At 46.6% G+C, this 25,152-nt stretch overlaps 1 protein-coding gene across 5 annotated transcripts in view; it reads left to right on the top strand.

Annotated features, from left to right (window-relative positions):
* The window catches only part of CHN2 (chimerin 2), a 300,407-nt gene that overhangs the window by 240,221 nt on the left and 35,034 nt on the right, over positions 1 to 25,152 (top strand). For 3 of the 5 annotated variants that reach the window (XM_003484050.4, XM_021078571.1, XM_021078570.1), the window contains exon 7: positions 20,292 to 20,369. The exons of 1 other annotated variant lie outside the window; for it this stretch is intronic. In XM_003484050.4, coding sequence (XP_003484098.1) covers positions 20,292 to 20,369 — 78 coding nt within the window. Of the gene's footprint in view, positions 1 to 19,605; positions 20,370 to 25,152 lie in introns of those variants that run through there. One more of the 5 variants, XM_021078573.1, reaches the window with a different exon arrangement.

Here is a 25,152-nt window from a genome sequence, read left to right as displayed (position 1 = left end):
GGGTGGCATGGAGCATGTCCTGGGGAGGTCCCAGTTGGCAGTCATGGCCCCGGCTTCCTGGGATCCTGTGCATCTATAGATCGATAAACTCAAAGCATAAGTTCTATACTGAGCAGAAGAATTTATTTTCAGGCAATATAGGTTTGTCTTCCGAGAACGATGCCAAATATGGAGACTAGTCTAGACCAAGAAATTTGACCTCGAGAAAGACAGACTTCAGGTAGGGAGCGTAGCGGTGATACCTTGGAACAGCAAGGCCCTGGCACAGGTCACACATCTCCTAGTCTATGCACTGACTTAGGTGAGAACAGATACTGGTCTTATTTGACTTCAGATGCTCAGAGCCTAGCACAGCGCCGTGCACTTAGGAGGTGTTCACTTGATGTTGCTTGATTGTTTAGTTTGTTGAAGCTTTGTTTGGTTGATTGGTTGGGGGGGTTTTCGGACAGGTGGGTGGGAGAGAGAGCATGTAAAGTGTCTAGAGCAGTGTCTGACCCCTGTGCATAACCAATTGTAATTATGCATTTCTATTATCCTACAGCATAAACGCCTTAATTTTCATAAACACTAGAACCGTTGTGTCTATAAATGCTTAGTCATTTAACCTATTTTAATACTGCCCTTGGAACAGTGTTTTTCTCATAAAGGAGAAAAAAATATAGCCATTGTTTCACATATGTTTTGTCTGTGCAGAGAAGCTAAAATAGAAATGCATTCTGGATAAAGCCTTCTGCCATATGTAACCCTGCTGAGCATTAATCCTTTAAAGAAGACTTGCTGATTTGGCATAAACCTGAATAAACAGATGTGCTTGGTCCCCAGGGCCATTAGCTTTTTCGCTTTGGGAGTGAAAGGGACTTTCACAGGCCATGTCACCAAAACCTTGTTTTGGATACTATTGCTGAAAAACAAACCATTTCAAAAGAGTCATGCAAAATATCCATTTGAATGATGGTTACAAGTTCAGTGGGTCAGGGTTAGGACAGGGTACAGTGGAGATAACTTGCCTCTGCTCCATGGTGTCCGGGGCCACATCTTGGAAGACTCAAGGGCTGGAGGAATGTGACGGCTGGGAACTGGAATTGTCGGGAAACTCCTCTGTGGCCCCTGAGGTGGGATGACTTGAACACTGAACTTCGCAGGACTGTCAGCCCCTGTCGACATGGGTCCTTCCCCTAAACACAGCAACCTCAGTTGAACTTGTGCAAGTTCACTCGTTGAACTTCTTATAAGACAGCACCCAGCTCCAGTGTACCGGTTTCCAAGGACAAGGCAGAAGCCGCATGGACTTTTATGACCCAGCCCTCAGGAGTCCTATCATGTTACCATCATATATTCTTCTGGCTGAAGTAGACACAGGTCCATCCAGCTTTTCTAGGAGGGAGCATATGCTCTTGATAGGAGTGTAAGTGAGTTTTGCAGCCACTGTTAAAATACCATATCCCCAATTCCTAGAAACTGCACCCTAGAACCCAGCAGAAGGAAATCCTACCTTAATGCATTTCATTAACCTTTGAGCCTCATTTTAACTGACATGTCTTATTTAGTGAGGGAAGAATCAGATCTCCAACCTCCCCTCATACCTGGAATGAGCCGGCAACATGGTGGCAAGAAAACTCTTCACCACCCTCCCCCCCGAATTCATTGCTGCCCTTGGATGATGCCAATTTTGAGAGAAGAACCCTTGACACCAGCTTCCTGCTGGACCAGTTGACAGGAACAGAACCCATGTTAGGAAGCCAGGGCCATGCACTATGACACCGAGTAACAGCCGGCCACCCCGTATGCCCAGTGTACCCAGGGCAGTGACACACTCAAGCTTCCACCTGCCTCACACATACACTCCTTTTCCTTAGGATCTTGACAGCTGATTTTTGTGCTTTTGCTAGAGTGAAACAATTTTCTGAAAGGACTCAGGGCAACAGGCAGATGGGCAGTTTCCTGGGGATTCAGATCATTTAAGACATGTCATTTGGGGCTAAGAGACTGTTTCTTATCCACCAGGGAGTTTTGGAAAACAAGACAGGTAGATGCAAGAACCTTGTGTCAGGGCTCAGAGATCTTGAGACTTCAGACTAACTGGCACCAGGGAGCCGAGAGGTCAAGATGTGGAATCCTGGGATTCAGATGACACCCTGGGCTCTGTCCAGCCAGACATCAGCACAACTCTAAGGGAGCCACAGGAAGCAGCAGTGCTGTGTCCCATTCCCACTGGTGTACAAACCTTAGAATGAGCGCCCAGAGATGGTGCTTCCTGCCCGACCCGCCCGGAACCAATATCCCGCCCTTTAGGCCATCAGCTGTGGCCAGTCCTTCTGTGCTGACTTTGCCTCATGTTGCCTTGAATGACGCATCATGTGGAAGATAAAGGACCATCTCCTGACAGTGCCCCCTGGGACCAGGCAGAACCAATACCAGTCTTCTTACAGTGCCTTGTCCAGGATATAGCAGGAACACTAGCTGAGCTTATTTAAAGGGTAGTTGTTGCTAATAATAATCATAGCTAACCTCTTTGAGCCCTCGTTGTGTTTTGGTTACTGCAAACTATATGCTACGTGGCGTATCTGTTTTAATCCTCTGAGTGAGCCTGAGTTTAAGTCTCAAGTGTTAATTTCCCAGACCTTAGTACTGCTCCATCCTCACTGGCCATACCTGGTTACAATTAAGTTTAGAAAAGGCTGGTACTACTCAACAATAATATAAATGGTAATTGTCCAGGAAAGGAGATAGATGTAGAAAGGATATGTGTAGAAATTTATGAACTTATTTAATCATAAAACAACTGCGGGGGGTGACTGATGTTTTAGAAACACCAGTTTGAAAGTTGATTGGGTCACCAAAAAACATGTTTCTGAGCTCAGTCTAAAAACCATTTGGTAAGAACGGTAAGTCTCAACCATCATGGCGGGATTTGGTGTTAACTGTTTTTGAAAACTGTTCCTTGTGATAAACCCAGGAGGGCCTGGTGACTCCCCAAAGTAGCTGATGGCTTGTTTTGGGAAAGGTGTCACCTGTTCCACAACTTTCCAAAAGAGTCCGCTGTATCACAGGAGCGAGGAGCATCCATTCCTCCGCACAACCAGTCCATAGGTGCCAGGTGAGGAAGCTGAGAGTGAAGGTTTTGAGCCCATTTGGATGTTCATAGGCTGTCCTGCTGCTGTTCAGCCCATTTGCCAAAAATCTGGAAGGCACTTTCCTGAGGGCCATGCTGGAGCCCAAGACCAAAGCTACCAATATAAGCTCTCATTTCTTCCTTCATTCTGTTTGTTTTTTTATAAATTCACATCCTAAAATCCCCCCTCTTACCTTGTCCCTTGTGATATCATCAAAATATTTCAAGAGATGAGCCTGCTTTTATAGCATCCACACACCTTCAATGCAGCTCCTTAAGTGTTCTGCCACATGCCTCTAAGAAATGCCATTTGTGGTAAATATACTTCCCAGCTTACTCTCAGCTCTCTGTTGATTCTGCTTAAATTTATTTTTTTGAGTGTGGATGCATTCTTATCTTTTTTATTTTTATTTTTATGATTTTTTAAGTATAGTTGATTTACAATATTGTGTCAATTTCTGCTGTACAGCAAAGTGACCAGTCATATATACATATACAAATATATATAAAATCTTCCATCGTGTTCTATCGAAAGTTTCCTGCGCTACACAGTAGGATGCTTGAATTTAAATGGCCGTGTGTGGCAGGTCAGAAAAGCGTTTTTTCCTCCATATCTCAATCCTGAACTCGGTTGTCAACACCTTCCTAAGATTAGGCCTTATTTTGAAAGCATCACCTGCATAATCATTAAAGTTAATGTAGTCACTAAATTATATATGCATACCTACACATAAAATGACACCAGACATGGATCTGAGCAATTTACAGCTCACAACTTAAACTGCACATTTAATCGTCTGTGAGGCACTATTATTAACCACATTTCACATCTGATGGAAAGAGATAGAAAGAAGTGAAGTTCTTTGGTGAACGTTCTACTAGCTGGGATGGGCGGGAGTGGGAATTTGAATCCAGACTCTTTACTCTTAACAAGGATTTCTGAGCCAACAAAATGCTTCTCCTAATTATTAGAATTCATCTGCCATTTCTATGACCAAGGGGTTGGATAAGCACAAGGCATTTTCAACTGAAGTAATGTATGGCCAGTTACCACGTAATTTTCTTACACAAGTCTTCAGGAGACGACTGGAAATTTTTGTTATTGATTAAAGTTTAAAATGGAGCCATAGGAGTTCCCGTCATGGCTCAGTAGTTAGCGAACCCGACTAGCGCCCATGAGATGCTGGTTCAATCCCTGGCCTCGCTCAGTGGGTTAAGGATCCGGCGTTGCCGTGAGCTGTGGTGTAGGTTGCAGACACGGCTCGGATCTGGCGTTGCTGTGGCTCTAGCGTAGGCCGGCAGCTGTAGCTCCGATTAGACCCCTAGCCTGGGAACCTCCATATGCTGCCAGCGAGGCCCTAAAAAGACAAAACTAAATAAATATAAATAAAGTAAAATGGAGCCATATTTCATTTTTATTATGACTGAAGTGAAAAAAATAAACCAGAAAACATTTAAATTATTTCAAATGGAAGCTGCTCTATCCCAAGTCACAGCTGACATATTACAAAATCCGAAGTCTCACAGGTCTATTATTATACTTGTGAAGATGTAATTTTCTGGGTTTGAATAAATATATTTGGAGAAAAACCCATACTATACAAACTTGATTTTATTCCTTCTTCTTTTATCTCCTGATTCTTACAAACAATAAAGTACACATTAGAAACAGTATTTTTATTTGAAAACTTTTATTTCTCTTGGCTCAAGGTCAAAAATCTTCAACAGTTTAGTCTTACTTGTGTTTTTTCATAAAGTAGCAGTCTCTCTTGCATTTTGACAAGATTTTCATTTCTATCAAGAGAGGCCGTAAAGTAGCATGTTCATTTAGGCCCCCCAGAGGGTGGATCCTTTCTTCAGACCTGCTAGGTTAAGAGTTTTTGTTTCGGAGTTCCCGTCGTGGTGCAGTGGTTAACGAATCCGACTAGGAACCATGAGGTTGCGGGTTCGGTCCCTGCCCTTGCTCAGTGGGTTAACGATCCGGCGTTGCCGTGAGCTGTGGTGTAGGTTGCAGACGCGGCTCGGATCCCGCGTTGCTGTGGCTCTGGCGTAGGCCGGTGGCTACAGCTCCGATTCAACCCCTAGCCTGGGAACTTCCATATGCCGCGGGAGTGGCCCAAGAAATAGCAACAACAACAACAACCAAAAGACAAAAAAAAAAAAAAAAGAGTTTTTGTTTCCAATAATTTTACTTATTAACCGCTTGCTTTGTACGCCCGAGCGTTTCTTTAAATATAGTACCGCTGTGAGAGCCGCGCCACACTTTCGATTTATCCAGTCGCTAGTGATGTTTAAAACTTACATAGTTTTTCCTTTAAGGTTAAGATCTCCTAGTTAACAAACAAAACTGCAAGCTGGGGAAAAATGATTTTGCTTCTCTGTGGCAAAATTTTGCTTTTTGTTCTCATCCCAGTTATAAAGGAAAGATGAAGAAGATACAGACATTGGACTATTTCTCCTGGTGATCTCCTGTGCACTGGGATTTTCAAACATATTTGTAAGCGTAGTATAGTTAATTTTGTATCCTTCTTATTCCCATAGTGTATTACAACTGTTACTACACACTCTTCACAAACATCTTTTTTTTTTTTTTTTTTTTTTTTTTGTCTTTTGTCCTTTTAGGGCCACACCTAAAAGGCATAGGGAAGTTCCCAGGCTAGGGGTCCAATCGGAGCTGTAGCTGCTGGCCTACACCACAGCCACAGCAATGCAGGATCCAAGCCACATCTTCAGTCTACACCACAGCTCATGGCAACACCAGATCCTTAACCCACTGAGTGAGGCCAGGGATTGAACCCACAGCCTCATGGTTCCTAGTTGGATTCACTAACCAATGAGCCACGATGGGAAGTCCACAAACACCGCCTTTAAGTGTTGTGTGAGCATCATACTTAGTTACTATTTCCTAAGGTTAGGACATGCCCAGGATATTGTTTTTAATGTTAATGTTGCCATGAGAGCCTTTCTGTATTTAGGATCATCTCCTGAGGAGAGAGTCTTAGAAACTGAATTACAGAATCTGAAAGGTTATTAATATTTTGAAGCTCTTGACACATGTGGCCAAATCCTCTTTCTAAGATGATCTTAAGAATGGGCATTGTCTGGCAATTTCCTGCCTATTCCTGCCTGTACGCTTTTTAATGAGTGTGTGTGTGTGTGGGGGGGGGGTGTCTTAACTTGTGCAGCCAGGGAGGGCATGGATATTGACCAGATGCGTTGTTGCACAGTAGAAAAAAGCTTGGGCCTCCCCTCCAAGGACCTGGCTTTTTGTCCTCGCTCTGCAAGAACCTGGACACCTAACTTACCTCTCTGCTCCTGTGTAAGGGGGAGATGGGGCCAGACCGACGACATATTCACTTATTTACAAACCTTGGTGGAATACCCTTTATGGCTCTTAATGCCAAAGAGATTAGAACATGTGAGTGCAGGTCCTTTAATCAGGATATGACATCCTCCCAGGGGACACTAAACGCTAAAGAAACAGCTGACCCTGCTTTTTTTTTTTTTTTTTTTTTGTCTTTTTGTTGTTGTTGTTATTGTTGCTATTTCTTGGGCCGCTCCCTCGGCATATGGAGGTTCCCAGGCTAGGGGTTGAATCGGAGCTGTAGCCACCGGCCTACGCCAGAGCCACAGCAACACGGGATCCGAGCCGCGTCTGCAACCTACACCACAGCTCACGGCAGCGCCGGATCGTCAACCCACTGAGCAAGGGCAGGGACCGAACCCGCAACCTCATGGTTCCTAGTCGGATTCGTTAACCACTGCGCCACGACGGGAACTCCTGACCCTGCATTTAAACCCTATGTATCAGTTGAGCAAGGCTGAGCAGTGAGAGCCCTCTCGGCCTCAGTTTCCTCGTCTGTGAAATGGAGATAATGAATGATACCTACGTCACAGGGCTGTCGCGCCAATTAAATGAGACAGTGGTTAATGTGCCTGGTACAATATGTGCCCACTAATTGTTAGGGTTATTTTTTTCTCTTTTGTTGCTGATGTGACTATAATACCTCTGGGAAAAGCTTTAAGCAGCAGGGAGCATGTGTGCAGTCATGGCTTCACAAAAGAATATTATGTGTTCAGGAGTTCCCCGGTGGCACAGAGGGTTAAGGACCTGGCATTGTCACTGCAGGAGGTTGGGTTGTCACTGTGGCACAAGTTTAATCCCTGGCCCGGGAACTTCCACATGCCATGGGCATGCCCCACCCCCACCCCCCAAAATATGTGTTTAAAGAATGGATCCTGGGTTCGGAGCACTGAAACAAGGTGGGCGATCGGGAAGAGGCAGGTGGAAGGTCAGGGTCACAGGCCACGTGGAAGGTGCTTTCTACTTCTAAATAGGCTGCTGTGGCCACTTCACAAAATTCAGCTTGATGTTGAGACCAGTGATGCCACAAGCCCATCAAGAGGATATGATGTTTTATTACTAACATAACGAATCTTTCTGCAGGAATAGGACAGACTCCGCAGCCGGTCTGAAAATGGCCTGAGAGCCTGGGAGGGACCACTGGCTTAGGGTTTCACAGTGCTTGGAGGTGGGGGTTTGGTGAGGGAGCCGAAGGCGGGAGCACGCCGAGGCGTTTGTGGTCTGGGCTTCCCACCTGCACCAAGGGGTGGGGGTCTGCGGATTGACGGGAAATCTTCAGCAGTCAAATTCCAAAAGTGGGGCCAGACACTTCACTACACGGGCCATGGTTTTGTGATGGACAAAGGGAATCCCGGTGGCTTTCTTCCCTTCTTAAAAGGAAAAACACTCTCTTTGGGTCCCACTTTGCCCATCCTTCTTTGCTGCTCCCCCTGCTGCTCCCCCCACCCCCGCTCCTGTGCTCCTGTCCTGGCTTTACAATGCTCTCCGCCCTCCTCATACTCTCTTAAAGCATCCACCTGTGAGGTCTTCCCACGACTCCCCAGGAAACGCTGCTGTCAAGGTGATCACTCACTAGCCTCCAAGCTGCTCAGTCCCCAGGGGCTTTCTCCGCCGCCCTCACACCTGAGCTGTCAGCACCGCTGGGCACCATTGACCATCTTTTCCCAGGGCTTCCGGGCTATGGAACCTGCCTTCCCTTTCTCTTTGGCTAGTTCCTTCTCAATTTCCTGACTTCAGAATGGATGGAGTGGCCCAGGGCTCAGTCCCTGAGCCTCTGCTGCTCTCTCCCCACACTCTTGCTCCAATTCCATCTGCTCCTGACAACGCTCAGCAGTGTGTCACCAGCACCCACCTCTCCTTGGGACTCTAGGTTTGCATGTCCACGCCACGGCAGTGACAATGCTGGATCCTTAACTTGCTAGACCACCAGGGAACTCCTGGCCACGCTGTTTTAAATTTTGTTCTCCCTTCTCATCACGATCCTATGTTATTTATTTTTCTTCATAGCATTTCTAGAATAACATATAATCTATTTGTTAGTTTTGTTTATTATCTGATCTCCAAGAGGGCTGAGATTTTTGTCAGATGTTTACCACTCTATCCCATTAATCTAAAACAGTGCCTGATATATGATTGATACTTGGTAAATATTTGCTGAAAGAGGGAAGGAGAGGGGAGGGAGGGTGGAGGGATGGAGGGAGGGAAGGAAGGGAGGGATGGAGGAAGAAAGAAAAGGAAAGGAAAGAAAAGGAAAGGAAAGGAAAGGAAAGGAAAGGAAAGGAAAGGAAAAACTATATTTGAAATCTGTTATAGAATAATTTTATTGCATCAAAACATAGCCAAAGTCAAATTGGACGTGGTCTTTTCACACTGCATTTTCTCCCTGCAGCATTCCTGCGCACACATTAGCATAACAGTGTCTTCCCAAAGCCAGCTCAAGTGTCTGCATCATCTCACATACTCTGATAGTCCGTCTGGGGAAGGGGCTACAGGGCCATATACTTGGCATAAGGCTGGTCTTCCCAACACACAAACATGAGGTTCAGTTGTGGAATCGGAAAGTCTCATCACCACCCACCCAGGAGGCCATACGTCATCTTAGCTTCACATTTGGAATGTGCATGCCTCCCGAGCTCAGAGCTCCTGGGCTGATAACTACTCTCAGGAACTATACCAGGCACTATCAGCTGCACAGCTGTCAGTGGCCTCATGGACTCTTTTGTTTGGGTGACTGTGTTAAAAGCACATTAGGGGCTCTGAGATTTGTGTGTGTGTGTGTGTGTGTGTGTGCAATTTTGGAAAAACCTTTAATAGGCGTCTCTATCATTTGCAACAGGACAGTGTGCATGCAGAAAACGGCTGGTCAATTTGAGTTTTTTTCCTTTCAGTACAGGTGCCCCCCCATCCAACTGGTGACCAAAGAACCTGGTAGAAAAGCACTTTGAGGTCCCTGTTTGGCACATTCTGTTCTGCAAATTGCCAGACTGCAGTGTGACCTCCCCCCCCCAAAAAAAATTGGAACTTGGCAAACATATGACCTCTGGCAGAGATTTCTCAGGCTCAATTGAATGAGCCACAGTGGCAGGGAGGGGGTAAGAGAGAAATACACTTGGGTTCCACCCTGCTGTTGGGTGCCGTAAGCCAGAATAGAGCCCCTTTGACCCCTTTAACAAAGCCTGTAAGTTAATCATTTTGAGTACCTACTTCTCTGGCCAGAGGTGGGAAGGTGTATGACAGCAAGGAAAGCACAAAGAACGTAAATACTGAACATGAGAAGAGAGTCACGTAGGGCAAGAAGGAACATGGCAGCCGGGAATTTTGCAAAACTGCTTCTCCCTTAAAACTGGCATTTTCTCTTTGGGTCTCAGTTTTATAAAAGGTTACCTAAAGTGGTGTGAGGCAGTTTTTGCAATCTGAGTCCACAAATGCTCCATTCTCTCTCCCTCCCCTCTGCAAAAATATCCTGCCGTACTTTCTGAAACTCAGTATTTGAAAAATGTGACTGATTTTTAAAGTTCTTGTATAAGCAAATGGGTTACTGTACTCAGAGGTAAACCTCTTTTTTTCCTCTCTCAAAAACTGTGCACAAAACCAAAATAACCACCGCACGTTGACATGTGAGAAATGCTTAACACAACCTAAAACGTCTTTGTTTATAATCGAAAGTATCTTTTGTGTCTATATCTAAGCAGACTGGGAGAAACAGCAGCAATTAGGCAAACTTGTGGACCTCAGGCTCAATCCAACAGGTGGAGAAATGAAGCAGGAAGGACAGCAACTTGAACATTGCAGGGTCAATCAAGCACGAAGCACCAGATCAATTTATGTGCATCTGTACAAGGTAGTTTGGCCCATTTGGGAAACAGCACAAGCCTTCGGTTTGGACTGAACACTGATCGTGGTGGGTGATGGGAAACAAATTGTAGCAGCGGGACCAGTCCTCTGGCCCTTTTGTGTCTCTCGTATTGAGAGTGGCCACCTGTCCCCGTAGAACAATTAGAGCAGCAGCTGGACGTCTTGTGCCATCAGAGACAAAGGTTTCTTCTCCTCAGATGAGGACCCAGCAGGTTCTCAGGTCACCAAGAGTTTTAGGAGTCAGCAAGCTCAGCCTGGATACCTGATGCTTTAATAGACTCCAGGAAAGCCAGGATTATTCAGCTTTTACTAGCACGTTGCAGGGCGAGGCGCCCCCCCACCCCACCCCCGCTCTCTCATTTCTTTGGCAGTCATGGGAATGACTTTGCAGTTTGGTCATATCCCTTTGTTGTTGTCCTCCTCTTCCAGGACTGAAAACCACAAGCAAAGAACATAGCAAACACTAATGGGGCAGGTCTGAGGCAAAGCAATGGAGATTTATTTGGCATTACGGGGACGTGTTCAGAGTACATAGGGTCAGATGGGCTGGGCTTAGGGTTGATGAAAGGAAACCACCCCTTTGATTCTCTTTTGGCAATCTGGGCCTGTTTCATGTAGCATTTCTAGTTTTTTCACCTGTCAGCAGGAATAGACAACCATATCTAGGATGCCACAGCCACGAACTCAGTGAAAACCTCTCTGCCCCTTTATCCACGCTCCTCTCACGAACCCCTCTCTCTGTCACTGTCTCTCTCCCGCATGTGTATTTTAGACACTGAAATAATAAATAGTAAGCATACACTCAGCATACCAATATCCAGCCACTAAAAGTATTTACGTGTGACCCACAGAGAGTGAAAACAGAAGGAGAAATCAGATGTCTCACCACCATTCTGGGCTGAATGAATTATTGCAAAATTTTGCTGGGTGTCTCTGAATCTGGGCTGCTATTATTTATTCACTTATTTATTTTGCTTTTTAGGGCCGTACCCACAGCATATGGAGGTTCCCAGGCTAGGGGTCGAATTGGAGCTATGGCTGCCGGCCTACACCACAGCCACAGCAACAAGGGATCTGAGCCACATCTGCAACCTACACCACAGCTCACAGCAATGCCAGACTCTTAACCCACTGAGCGAGGCCAGGGATCGAACCCGCAACCTCATGGTTCCTAGTCGGATTCGTTTCTGCTGTGCCACGACGGGAATTCCTGGGCTACATTTAATATTTTGAAGCTTTGGGGAAACAGTGTGTGGCCCAGGCTCACACTCAACCCCAGAGCCTCAGACGTGTGTGTGATGGTCTAAGCAAAAAAATTAAGAGCAACTTCTTAAAACTAGAAGTCATTTTAATGGAAGGTCAGGAAATAGACTGCAAAAAGAGGTGTGTTTATTTTTCATGCAACAAAACTTTCGTGAGAGCTAATGTTGGCCTCACACTAGTCACTGGAGGAATAGTTAGTAGAAGAACTCGGGAGGGCCCCATTTTCAAAGTTTGTGGTAAATCCTCTAGGCGCAGAGAGGAGGAATGCACCCCGTGTCGGCGATGAGTGGTTTCCACCGCCCATCGGCTGCACTGGGAAGTCAAGGGTTTCCAAGGGAAAAAACATCCGGAAACCTGATTCTGTTCTCCGAGATACACCCTCAGGACCCCAGCTTCCTCATCTGTAAAATGGGAATCATGACCCCACCCGACCTTCTTCGGAGAATAGAGATGTTACTGGACCAAACTCAGGTCCGCTCATCTGCACACTATAAAGCCAATCTACTGACAGCAGGTTGTGCAGAAGGACAGTGCAGCGTTTATTACAAGGCATTAGACAAGGAGTCTAGGGAAGCTCATGCTCGAAAGGGCCAAACTCCCCAGCGAGTTTCAGGAAGCATTTGTTAAAGGCAAGGTGAGGGAGAGGAGGCACCAGAACGGTGATTGGTTGATAGTGAGTTAACGGAGCAGCGTCACAAGGGTTAGCATGATCCGTGCTCACCCTCCAGCTGGTCTGGGGGCTCTGTGCGCATGGTCATCATGTAGTTGACGCCTTCGGTGGGAGCTTTAGTACCTGTAAAGAGACTCAGGAATATGCATCAGGTAGCGTTATCTGTGTACTTCAGGGAGGAACTAAAGATTCTGTGACTGACATAAGGCTGATGTACTGTTTAAATTGTCATCAGTTCTCCTGGCCCAACTGCTATTTTGGTCACTACACATTCATATCCTTTTAATCATTAATTTTTCAGCTAGGCTTCTGTGACTCGGGGGACCCTGGGAGACTACAGCTTTTCTACAAACAAGAGGCAGATAGAGGACATGGAGGTGGGGGGGTCTGTTCTGGGGAGGCCTCTGGGTCCTACTCACTTACAGAGATGCCATATATTATCACATAATCCACAAAGCTACAATGTTACTGTTAGTATTCTTCTAGTCCTGAACTTGGTTGTGACCCTTAGGGCCTGACCCTGGGGCAGAGTCCCTCTGTTTCCAGTATCCCGTCTTATGATACCAGAAATCTGATAGCTCGGTCCAAAGAAAATCCCACCGGGCATGGCCCCTGATTTATATCAGAGACTCACAAGACTCATTGGACTAGATGAGCAGGTAGGGATGATGATTAGCTTTTATAGTGGTCTTTTGACCGCAAGATATTTTATAGCCGTGGACATTCAATCAGCAGAATTTAGCAAAAGCATCTACTTTGTGCCAGGTTTGGGATATGACACGACGGTCTTAATTGTGACCCAAGCACATACAGTATCTGATCTCATAAAGCTGGTGGGGGTGAGGGGAGAGGAGGTTGTAGGTAGTAATTAAAAAGAAATACCTCTAGGATATGATTATATATGCTTAAGGTGGCAGGAAGAAGGGGTGGGGGAGGTAAGGCTGGAAAGGTGGCAGCACCCGGACCATATAGACCCCTATAGGCCATGGTACGGATTTTTTTTTTTTGCCTTCACCTTAAGAGTCTATGGGGGTTCTAAGTGGCATGATGGGAGGTGAGGGAGGGTGGCCAGGAGTAGAAACAGGATCACATTCTGTGTTTGAAAAGCTATTGATTCCTGTGGCGGAAGTGGTTTTCAGTAGCATTCACCCCATTCACACGTCTGTCTTCTCCAACAATCCCCCTGAATTGACGTGCTTGAGATTAGCGCAGTGGTTTTCAGTGCTAGGTACACGTTAGAATCCCCTGGGGGATTTTTAAAAATCCCAGGCCTCTCCCCGGAAATGTGGATTTCATTGGTCTGAGGCAGAACTTGGGTGCGGTTTTTGTTTGTGTGTTTGTGTTCCCAGGTGATTCTAAGGATTGGGTAAGGTTGACGTGCACGGGTACTGAGGGAAGCTCAAAACAGGGGTCCTCAAAGCGGTCCCTGGGCCAGCACCATTAGTGTCACCTGGGAACTTGTCAGGGAGGCAGATTCTTAGGCCTGATGGCACACTAGTTGTGTCGGAAACCCTGGGGCTGGGACCCAACCATCTGGGTTTGAACAAGAACCCCAGGGGTCCTGAGGTTCAAGCACATGTGAGAAGAACTCACTGTAGGAGGTGGCAGGCAAGAGAACCTGGAGTTGGGATGTGGTTCTAGATGTAACTGGAGGATAGCTCTACGATGCACGGAAGGAGAGGCAAGTCACTGTGCTTCCTTGACCCTCTGTCTCGTCATCTGTAGAAAAAGCAAGTGGGATTGGATGAGCTCAAAGATTCCCTGGGCTGTTAAGAAGCTCTCATCTCTCGTCATGACACCCTCAGCAGCATCAGTAACACTGATTTTCATTTCATGTTTCCCCACAAGGCGGCAGATGCCTGCAGTTGGAGGGGTAGAGCTCGGGCTTTCCACCCCTAAGGGGGGACTCAGACTCAAGGGATGGAAGTGAGAGGCCCCAGGAAGACGAGGGCTGGGGTTGGAACAGTGGGGAGAGACTGTCTTGGGACTGAGGACATTTTCAAAAAGCCAGCCTTAAAATATACCACAGAATTTACTTGACGTCTATGGAAGAATTGCTGTTTGATGGGAAATCGCTGCTCTAGAAATGGGTACTAAAAAGGCAGAATGTTGTGGGCCCCAGAGGCTAAGAGGTAGGCCTGTCTGAAGCCAAGTGGAGAAGAGGCCTTTGATTAGATGAGCTTCTAAGGTCCCCTATGGGTTTATGATGCTAGATTACTAAAGCCAACACAGGGAAGGGTTTCCTCGTTCTCCCACCAACCCTGGGAGGCACACACATCCCAAGGGGCTTCATTTCTCATGTCTTCCTGCCCTCTGGCCCTTCCCTTCTTCCTTGTCTTCACCTGACAATCTTCCACTACCTTCTCGCTACCTGATTCCTTCTTAGATCCAGTTTCCTAACCATACAGACAAAGAGTAGTGAGAGGCCACGGGTAGAAAATAGAATCCTAACCCTTATTTATAAAAGAGGAAAAGGGAAGTGGTGAGCTTATTTCACCTTTTATTTATAGCCCCACCTACTTCCAAAAGTATCTTAAGTGTGTCTGCCTTGGCAGAGGCCCCAAGGAGACCAAAAGTCTCCTCTTAAAAAGCTGGATCCGGAGCATCAGCCCTGTGAGTTGTTAACAGGCTTAACAGTGGGGAAGAGAGTTAATTCTGGCATTTAACCTCTGGATATTTTTTAACAAGAGGCAGTTTAGATGGTGGTTAAAAGCATAAATGTAGTGTATACCCAGAAGAACCGAAACAGGTGTGTTCCAACAAAAACTTGTTCAAGAATGTTCTTAGCAGCTATTCACAATAGCCAAAAGGTGAAAACAACCCAAATAGGCATCAGCTGGTGAACGGATAAGCAAAATGGGACACAGCCACACAAGGGATTATTCTTCAGTAATAAAAAGCGATAAAGCACTGATACATGCTGCAGCATGGATGAGTCCTGAACTATGCTAAGGAAAAAAGCCAGACACAAAAGGCCATGGAGTATATGGTTTCCTTTCTATGAAATCCGTAGAGAAAGCAGATTTAGTGGTTGCCAGAGGCTGGAGGGAGAGGGAAATGGAGAGTGACTGCTCAGTTGGGCGAAAGGTTTCATTTTGGGTGATGGAAATATTCTGGAGCCAGATAGTGGTAATGACTGCAGAACATGCTGCATGTCCTTATGCCACCCAATTGCTGAATTGTACATTTTCAAGTGGTTAAAGTAGTGACTTTTACATTATGCCTATTTTACCACAATAGAAAAACAATCAAGAGGAGGTCCTATTTGGCTCGGTGGAAACAAACCCAACTAGTATCCTGGCCCCGCTCAGTGGGTTAAGGATCCACCATGGCCGTGAGCTGTGGTGTAAGTCGCAGATGCGGCTTGGATCCCGAGTTGCTGTGGCTGAGGCGGGGGCCGGCAGCTGTAGCTCTGATTCAAACCCTTAGCCTGGGAACCTCCATATGCCATGGGTGCGGCCCTGAAAAGTCCAAAAACAAAAACAAAAAAAAACCCCATAGACCTAGTCAGTGGTGCCTGGGTTCTCAGCTCTACCACTTAGCAGCTGCGTGACCTTGGGCAAGTCGCTTAAAGGCTCAGTTCCCGTGTCCTCATCTGTAATGTGGGATAATTATAACAGTACCTACCTCAGAGGGTTGGAAATCGTAAATGAGCCAATATATGCAAAGTGCTTAGCATAACACCTGGCACAGAGGAAGGATGCTGTACATATTTGTGTTCTCACTCTAACCCCAGTCTTCTCAACTGGGGGCAATTTTGCCTCAGAGGAAAAATTTGGCAGTGTTTGGAGAGACACTGGCTGGGAGTGCTACTGGCATCTAGTGGGTAGAGGTCAGGGGTGCCGCCACAGGTCCTACCACGCACAGGACAGCCCCCGCAATCAAGAATTATCCAGCCCCAAACGTCGGTAGATCCAAGGGTGCGAATCCCTGATTTAAACAGAGAGTGGAGGGAAGTGTGCTTCATTGAGTGAATGTATGAACAAGAATAGGTCAGATAGAAATTTCTGTTAGAAAAAGACTGCCAGCCTGTCGCTGTGTATGGAGGCCACGTTTCAGACTTTGCGGGGATAGAAAAACCCAGCCGTAGTCCGGGAGGAGCTTGGATAAGAAGAGCTCTGTGTAGTGGGCTGTTTAAGAGGGGGGGGGGTCTTTACCAGGAGACTTTTGTGACCATCTTTTCTTTAGTAAGAGGGTGATCTGAGGTCATCCACCCGACCCACAATGACACTCACTCCGATGCCAACACTTAACTCTTCCCTGTATAGACGCATCTTACGTGAACAGTGTCGATTCACATGTCTGAATGTATCTTGTGTTTGGGTAAATTCTATTGAATAAATATCTGAAAAAAACCACTGTCATAAATAAAAAAAAAATTTACTTGTTATAACTAAAGACACAGGCCCAAGAAAAATATTCATATTCAGTCTTCTCATATTCAGCCACCCACACACCAAAAGGAAAAGGAGATCCCTTTCACCCACTGCCTTTTTTTTTTTTTGTCTTTTTAAAGCCACGCCTTCAGCACATGGAGGTTCCCAGGCTAGGAGTTGAGTTCACAGCCTACACCACAGCCACAGCAACTCAGGATCCAAGCCGCATCTGCGACCCACACCAGAGGTCACAGCAACACCAGATCTTTAACCAGCTGAGCAAGGCCAGGGATTGAACCCTCACGCTCATGGATACTAGGTCGGGTTCGTTAACCACTGAGTCACTACAGGAACTCCCACTCTCCTTTTAAGGAGTTATTTTTCAGATTGTAAAACCATATATGCATATAATTAGACTAATTTAGATGACAATACATTCTTCAATAGAATGACTCGCCATCAAAAGGTCTGTCTGGTTCGCTAGCCGTTCACTTTGGGGAAGAGACCCTTATTCCTTCTCTCTTTTTGCCTCTAGGCTAAGGACTGGAAGACCGGTAAAGGTGTACCAAGCCTTGACTCAGTCCCGTGAGGGGCAGGGGTCCTTTAATTCGGGCCGTGGGAAGGAGGCTAAGGAAGCTGGTTGAGGCCAGCAAGAGGGCAGACCTCTAGAGGTTCACACCTCTGGAAGCTAAAGCAGGGTGATGGTGGGGCTCGAGACCCCACCCCACGCAGTCACCTTTGCACACCTTCCTCCAGAACTCTTATTTCCTATATGGACAGGTGCTCGCTGGCAACTTATTTAGCGCCTGCTATGGCAAGGAAGCTTATTAGATGCTCTTGTAGGAGGAAACTATGGTGAATCATAGAATGCGTCACAATGAGTTTTCAGAATGGCAGACCGCAAGACCTGTTATTAATCCCTCTAAGTCCGAAGGGGATAAGTGCAATAGGAAAAATGTAGAGGAAACACCATGGGATGCCAGAGGAGCGTGGTTGCCGTCAGTGGGGAGTTTGGACAAGTGTTTTGGAGAGGGCGGCATTTGAGTTAGAGCATGAAGGTTGGCGGATGTGTAGACATGGAAGTGTGTGGAATACGCTAAAGTTCAGAGCGAGCTACCAAGGCAGGAAGTTGCGTATGTCAGAGAAGAGGTTTTGTAGGATTTGTGGCAGGGAGTCTAGGGAAATAGGTCAGATGGATAGATAAGGTGAGCTCATGAAAAACCCACAATGCAAGGACGCAGTCAAGCCATGGAGAATCATGGACATTCTCTGAGCAGATGTGGAGGGGTGACTGGACTAAGAACTGCTGTGCAGCTGCGTAAAAGGTGGGCTGCAGAGATAGCAAGTGTCTGAGTTACTATGGGGCAAGCATGGTAAGGAGGGGCCAGACTTGACCAGTATTTCAGAGAAAGCACTTGGCCAGACAGACACGGTAGAGGACGTGGCACTGCATCGCTTCCGTAGGCACTGAGATGCCGGGTGCAGAAGCACTGGTGCCGGATGCAGATGTTTGGGCTCTCGTTCTGGCTCTGCTGTTTAAACCAGCTGTGTGTCCTCGAGCTACCCCTGCTGTCTTAATCTCTTCATCTGCAAAATGGGAATAAAAGTCTTGTTTCACACACACATGAGCTGAAGACTACGTTAAGTGCACTTAACACATTCTGACTCTTGTCTAGCTTAAGTTATTGTTCTCAAAAGCCCAACATTGTTATTCTTATTGAAAGTAAAAAGAGGATGAAATGAGAGCATAGACTAAAGAACCAAGTTGGAATGACAGTATTTGCCAGGAGTAAAGAATTACACAAGGAGGTGTTTCCCACTGTGGCTCAGTGGTAACCAACCCGACTAGTATCCAGGAGGATGCAGGTTCGATCTCTGGCCTCGCTTAGTGGGTTAAGGATCCGGCATTGCTGTGAGCTGTGCTGTAGGTCACAGACACAGCTCGGATCCCACAGTGCTGTGACTGTGGTGTAGGCCAGCAGGTGTAGCTCCGATTTAACCCCTAGCGTAGGAACTTCCATATGCTGCACATGCGGCCCTAAAAAAAGAAAAAAAAAAAAAAGTTACACAAGGAAAAGACTCATCTTTTGTTACTCACCTCAAGGCTGCTTGGAGGGGCTGAAACATGGGGCCACATAGAGGATGGGATGAAATTCTTGGGCAGTGCTGTCTACCTAACGGCCCAGCCATCTGCATCTTGCTTTCCAGGTCCCAAAGCATTAATTTTAGTTTGGCATTCGCCGCATTAAACTTTGCCAACAGATTAGGACTACCCCCTCAGACATAATGATTTCTTCACTTCTATTAATGCAGGGAACTGGGACCAGAAAATCAGGATCCCAAGGGAGACTCCCCAACAGATGCTATGTTTAAGAGCGAAGAGAGGATAAGCTTGGCTACTAACAGAATTAACACCGAAATGTTTAATTTCAATGTTTTCTTGACACTTTTTAACATTTACTTAAACATCCATTTTATTTAATATTGTGTTTAAAGGATAAAAACTGATGTTTTGGTTTTAGGTAAGAAATATTACAACTTAGAGTAGATTTACAAGGAGATCCTGCTGAATAGCATTGAGAACTATGTCTAGATACTCATGTTGCAACAGAACAAAGGGTGGGGGAAAAACTGTAATTGTAATGTATACATGTAAGGATAACCTGACCCCCTTGCTGTACAGTGGGAAAATAAAAAAAAAAAAAGAAAGAAAAAAATATTGCCTTGTCGGGGGAAGGGTTGTTTGTGGTTGAGTCAGGGACAAAGAGGGGGGTATCCTGAGCAAGACATCTTGCCTCTTCCTTTGAAACTTTGACTGTAGAAGCCAGAGCTCAGACGCTGTATCATCCCTTAGGCCTCCTTCTGTGCTCAGCCTGTTCTAATTGACTGCATGCATAAGAAAATATAAAAATGAAGCTTTCAAGTGCTGGGGCAGTTTTTTTTTTTTTTTTTTTTTTTTAAAGAGACACAGGCTTTATCCCCTATAAGATTAAACAATCATCAGGGTTTAAAGGTTTCATCTGCTGGAGTTCAGCCCGGGATGGGGTTCAGAGCCCTAGAATAATTGGATGCAGCCTCAGGCTTTGAACATCAGAGCTAGTTGGGGTGTGTGAAGTATGCTAGTGTTTGCGGTCTCTGCTTTGCAAGGCGCAGTGGCAGGAGGAATAAAGCCTGTCCCTGCCTCCTGCCTTGATTCCTCAGTGGCTGACTGGACACAGCTTCTGGGGGTGAATGTGTGCCATTGTTCCGAGCACACGTCGGCCTTAAGAAATAGCACAAAACAGGCCCGTCCTTATTCAGATGCAGAGCCCCCTCCATCCCTCAAACCGGCCCTTCCAGGTCACATGCCTGAGGCCTCGCTGCAGACAGGACGCAGCTGCCTCGAATCTGCTGCCTCACATTAGCTGCGGTTCAAAAAACCTGACAGCGCGGAGCTTCCCAGGCTCCGCAGAGGAAGCTAGAAAGATCTGGGGTGTGAGCACAATGTTCTCCGAGGAAATGTGGCCGGAAAATGAGAAAAAGTGCGCTGTGGTTCGGAAGCCCAAGCAAGGCAGGAAACGCCAGGAGCTGCTGGCCGTGGCCTTGGGGGTGAAGGTGGGAGTCAGAGGCGGCTTTCTCTGGCCCCCTCTCAAACTCTTTGCCTGTCCACAGATCTCCTCCCTGGTCCGAAGGGCCGCCCTCACACACCACGACAACCACTTCAACTATGAGAAGACACACAACTTTAAGGTAAGCGAGCCTCCGCGTTCTCTTCTCCTGTGGTAGAAAGGCAGGTGGCAGCTCGAGCTGATGGGGCCCTCTGGTCTTGGAGGGTCACCTAAGGAGACAGTAATTTCTCAGCCTTCCACATGGAGCTACTTGCTTTGTATCAAATCAATCGGGAGATTTCAGACGGCAGTTCGCTCCCTGCTAAGGCCGAGAAACACCTGTATGTGTGTTGAACCGAGTTCTGCAGAATTGGGCCCATTTCCTCTTCACGTTCCTGTGTCCAGTGACCGAAAAACAGAGCAAGCCCAATCGTGGGCGTTTTGAAATCGTCTGGTGACTTTCAAGCAGTACTTTTCCACTCAGAGTAGCAGCAAAGGATATTGTTATCTCTGAGCAAGTGAAAACAGTTGCCCGTTTCACATTTTGTGTTTTGTCTTTTGTTTTCAGGGCCGCTAACTCCTTTGGTTTCTGTGTAGACAGCTGTGATAGCAAATGACCATGGGAGATATCATCCAGTAGCTTTTGCTTGTGCCCTGGCTGCGCGGGGTGGGGAGGTGGAGGGAGGTGGGGGGTGCCCCCTAGCAGCCTCGCCAGGCTCCTTCTGGTCACGACCCAGGTCCTGCTCACCAGACCAAACAAAAAGATACAGAGGGCTGGTGGGAGGTTAAGCGGATTTTCCCATGTGTATTTATAAATTGGAAAGGCTGCTATCTTCATTTCAGACTAGCACTTGTAGAAACGGCCTGCCCTCAGAAAATTACGGCCTGTTTCCTTTGCCCTGCTGGGTTTTCCAAGAAGGCCTGCGAGGAGGTTCTGATGCCAAATTGTCTGGTTTGAGATGCTGTTGAGTGCAGGAGAGACAGGACAGAGAGGTTTCACCCCAGCCAGTGGGCTGACAATTTGGAAGTTGGAGAGAGGGGAGATGGGGGAGCCAGGAAAAAAAGAAGAGAAGGGGGCAGCGCAATGGAAATTGTAATTCTTTTTTTAAAACTCTTTCCTTTAGGGCCAGTAGCCCAGGTAACTGTTGGAACTAGATCACCCTTTGTCAGAAGTGACCAGGAAAACCTGTTATTCTGTTGCTTTCCTATCCTTCCTAGGACAGATGAGCAAGTCTATTAAATATACATTTGTGTTAGTTTGGTCTGTTTGCCCTGCTTCTGTTTTTAGAAAGCAAGCAGCTCAGGCATTTGCCTGCTATAATTGAACTGAGGGATGGAAGTATTCAGCCCTCCAGATTTAGCATGGGGGTGAAGAACTGCATTCGATAGGGCCTCATCCACGCCAAGGCTCCTGTTATTTCTCCCATCACTGAATAATGACAGGGCTAATTTGGGACATCACTGAATAGGGGACGGGTCGAATGTATATTTTTTTCTCTTTCTTCTTTTCTATCTGTACCCTCTTTCATTTTTCTTTTAATTTTTTTTCTTTCTTTTTTTTTTTTTTTCTTGCCTTAAGAAAGTGTTTTTCTGACTTTGGGCAGAAATCCCTGATTCTTCGCCTCCTATAGATACATTCCCATGAATGGGAGGCTGGATCTTGGACTTGGAATTTTCTTTTCCTGCCTCTTGAAAATTCCAGTCCTCTTGGCTTGAAGATATGATTGGAATTTTGCCCTCTGGCAATACACATTGGCAGGGGCTACCTTTTTCTAGAGATGTGGTGCCTGAGGTTGTGTGTTTAGTTGATGGATACTTTCAAAACCAATTTCAGTCTTTTTGCATCGGAGATCTCTGCATGGCACATAAAGACATTTAAAACAAAAAGGTAGTGGAATCTTCTTTTCTGACGTAGTTCTCTTGCTAACATGTTAATTATATTAATTATTTATCCCTGAAAAACACCCACAGCTTTTGAAATGTGTGCTTCAGAAGTCAATATCCATTAGGTCTGCTCTCTCCTCACTTACTGCTCTCGAGAGAAGAAAAGGCAGAGAACAGCCACGTTGTGATTTTGACAGAGGACTACACAAGCCAGACCCTGGAGGCTCTGTGTCAGTTGATTGTGGCTTTCAATCGTACTGCTCGTGCCACTGTCCTTAAGAATGTGCGACGGGGGCAAGAGGGGGCGGCTCCTTCTGTCACCCCTCACCCCTTCCACCCTCATTCAGCTCTGCCCTCACCCTCAGCCAGCTTTAAGTGGGAAGGCTGCATGGTCTTTAGAAGAACATTCTAAAAGCAGGTCCCTGCTATAAATAGAGCAGTGAGGTTTTAGTACCATGCCACTGAACTCGCCCAAGAGAGACAGCTCTTATCAAAAGCCCCTGACGTCTGCTTGGAATGTATTGTGTCTCTTCATTTCGCAGTCAGCTTTTATTTATAGTAACTTCTAGTAGGCTTTGTTCTCCAACTTTCTTGATTCATAATTTGGGTTATTGTGTAAGGATACTGTGTGTCTGGCCTAGCGCGTTCAATGAGAAGAGCAAGTAATCACATTTTCATGCTTATCAGCAAATAAGCCTTGCTAGGCCCTGTCCACGCCTCACCTAGAGGCCTCCTGCCAGAGATTTGACTCTGCCAGCAGATCCTGATGCCCCACATAGTAGCAAGATTTTCTTTGGCCCCAGTCAGGACTCTTCTTGGGTAAAGAGCCCTCTCCTCACCCTCCTCGCTCTCCCTAGGAGCTTCATCATGAGCAATGAATAGGTAACCTATAATGGGAAAGAATCTGCAAAAGGATATATATGTCATAAATATATATGAATCACTTTGTTCTACACCAGAAACCAATACAACATTGTAAATCAACTCTACTTTAATTTAAAAAATAATACAATACTTACAATTGAAAAAAAAAAAAAAAAGAGCAAGGAGTAGAAAGAAACTCCTGACACTGTGCAGGCTGGAACCCCTCGCCCTCCGTTCTTTGAGAAGGTTCCCTATCACTGCCCCGCGGGCATATCTACTGCCCTTGCTTTCCAAACAAAACGTGTCTAGGAAAAGTCAAAATTCAGCTCTGGAAATGAAAGCTTTCGGAAGCAAATTAAAGTCGTGCCTCCTTCCACGCAATAATTATATACCTTGCAATACCGTATGCACATGCAACTAAATTCTCAGGATGAGAGTTCCTGTAGGTACTAGGAAGTAAGAGAACCTGTTGAAGGAATGATGACATGAATAGACTCCTCTCTAAAATGAAAACCGACAAACAGAAAAACCACTCCATTATTGAACGCATTTACGTCCGCATCTCTGTTTATCCGCTGGACTTAGAGAGGCACTGTCCTGTAGGTAGAATAGCGCCCTTTTAGATGCTCCGCCCCGAGGACACCTTGCAGATGAGCTTGGAAATCATCAGGTCAGTGAAAAGCCCACACCCCAACAGTCTGGGTAACTGTGTTCCTTCCCCACTAGCACCTCGATCAGGTAGCCGTGGCCAGCTTGGGACTCCTGGCCATGACGTGCTCTTTGGCAAAAAGCTTAATTCTCTGAGCTTCGATGTCCTCATCTGCAAAATGAGAGTGTGGTGAAGTTTAAGGAATACGTGTAATCCCTTAAGGTCACTGGCACCCAGTAAGATCAGCTTCTATTATTACCCTATCGGTCGTCTTTTTGTGTCTCTCATTTTTCTCGTATTTTGGTGTTTAACTTTGTCTCTGTGTTTCTTTCTTGCCTTCACTTCTTCACATCCTTCTTTTTTTTCTATCATCTCTTTCTCCTCTCTGGCCAACAAGATGTAATATAAAAAACAGTGAAAGAGCCCTCCAGGTGGTGCCAAGGACAAGAGTCAGAACTTGGAGTGAGAAATGAGCCAGGAGTGAACAGGGTGCAAGGAAGAGTCCATCCGGAGAGAGAGGAGTGCTTGCTTCACCCCTGAGAGTCAGCTGGGTGGGATGGAGGGCGGACGGCAGCAGGCTGCTGGCCTTGGGCACTTTCTCTGCTTGGCACGCTCCTGTTCTCAGCCTTCCGAGGCTGCGTGTGCTTGTGCGTACGTGTGCACATCGCACACTCCTTCTCCTGCACTCTCTCTCTCCACCAAGGCACTCAGGGACACGCTTCTCTCTATATATGGGATATGGATGGAGAGCAGAGGTCCAGAAAGTTCTAAAAGTTGAAGAGTAAACCACGCTACCCCCACCTCACCTGTGTTCTCCACCCTCCCCCATCCCTCACCAACCCTCCCCCTTCCATCTTCCCTTCGATCCCCTTCTCTCCCCCGTCCATCCCTTTCCCAGCCCTCTGCCAGTTTTACTTTGTCCATGGCACTGATCACCAGCTGACATCGTACACATGTATTTAAGTGTTTGCCTTTCCCTTATCAGAGAGAAACATGCCCCTTGGGTGGGGAGGCAAAGGGGTAGAGACAGAGGGGGTTTTGTCTGTTTTACTTCCTGCAGAAGCGCAGTGTCGCAAACAGACCCTGGCCCAGAGCAGTCAGTCAGTAAATAGGTTGACGGCACATGGAGCAGGTACATCCCAGCCCATCTACCTAAGATCATACTCCCCCCACCCCCGCCCCCGACTCCCCTCTCCCAGATTGACCTCATTTAGGGCTGCTTGTGCTTGTGTTAGTTGTGCTCCTCCAGCTCCAGGTAGTGGGTAGTGGGTCCTTGCCAGGGTCACTGATTGCGCCTGGGAAACAGAGACCGGATCCAAGTGTCAGGCCAGCTCTCGTCACCCTTCCAGCCAGAAGGTCCAGCCACACAGCTACCTGGGATCCTACACCCAGGCAGGGCCGGGAGACACACGCCCGGGTTTGCTCTCATTGTCCTAGCTTCCCATCCGGACTTCAATGGTTGCCCAAGTTGCTCTTTTCTGTCTCTCACTCTCCATAGACTGAGGCCATCGCATCCTGTCCCCGTCAT

Source organism: Sus scrofa, chromosome 18 (genome assembly GCF_000003025.6).
Source record: "Sus scrofa isolate TJ Tabasco breed Duroc chromosome 18, Sscrofa11.1, whole genome shotgun sequence".
In the NCBI taxonomy this organism is placed as follows: Eukaryota; Metazoa; Chordata; class Mammalia; order Artiodactyla; family Suidae; genus Sus; species Sus scrofa.
The sequence above is the reverse complement of the archived record's forward strand: the minus strand, read 5'-3'. Positions and strand labels throughout refer to the sequence as shown.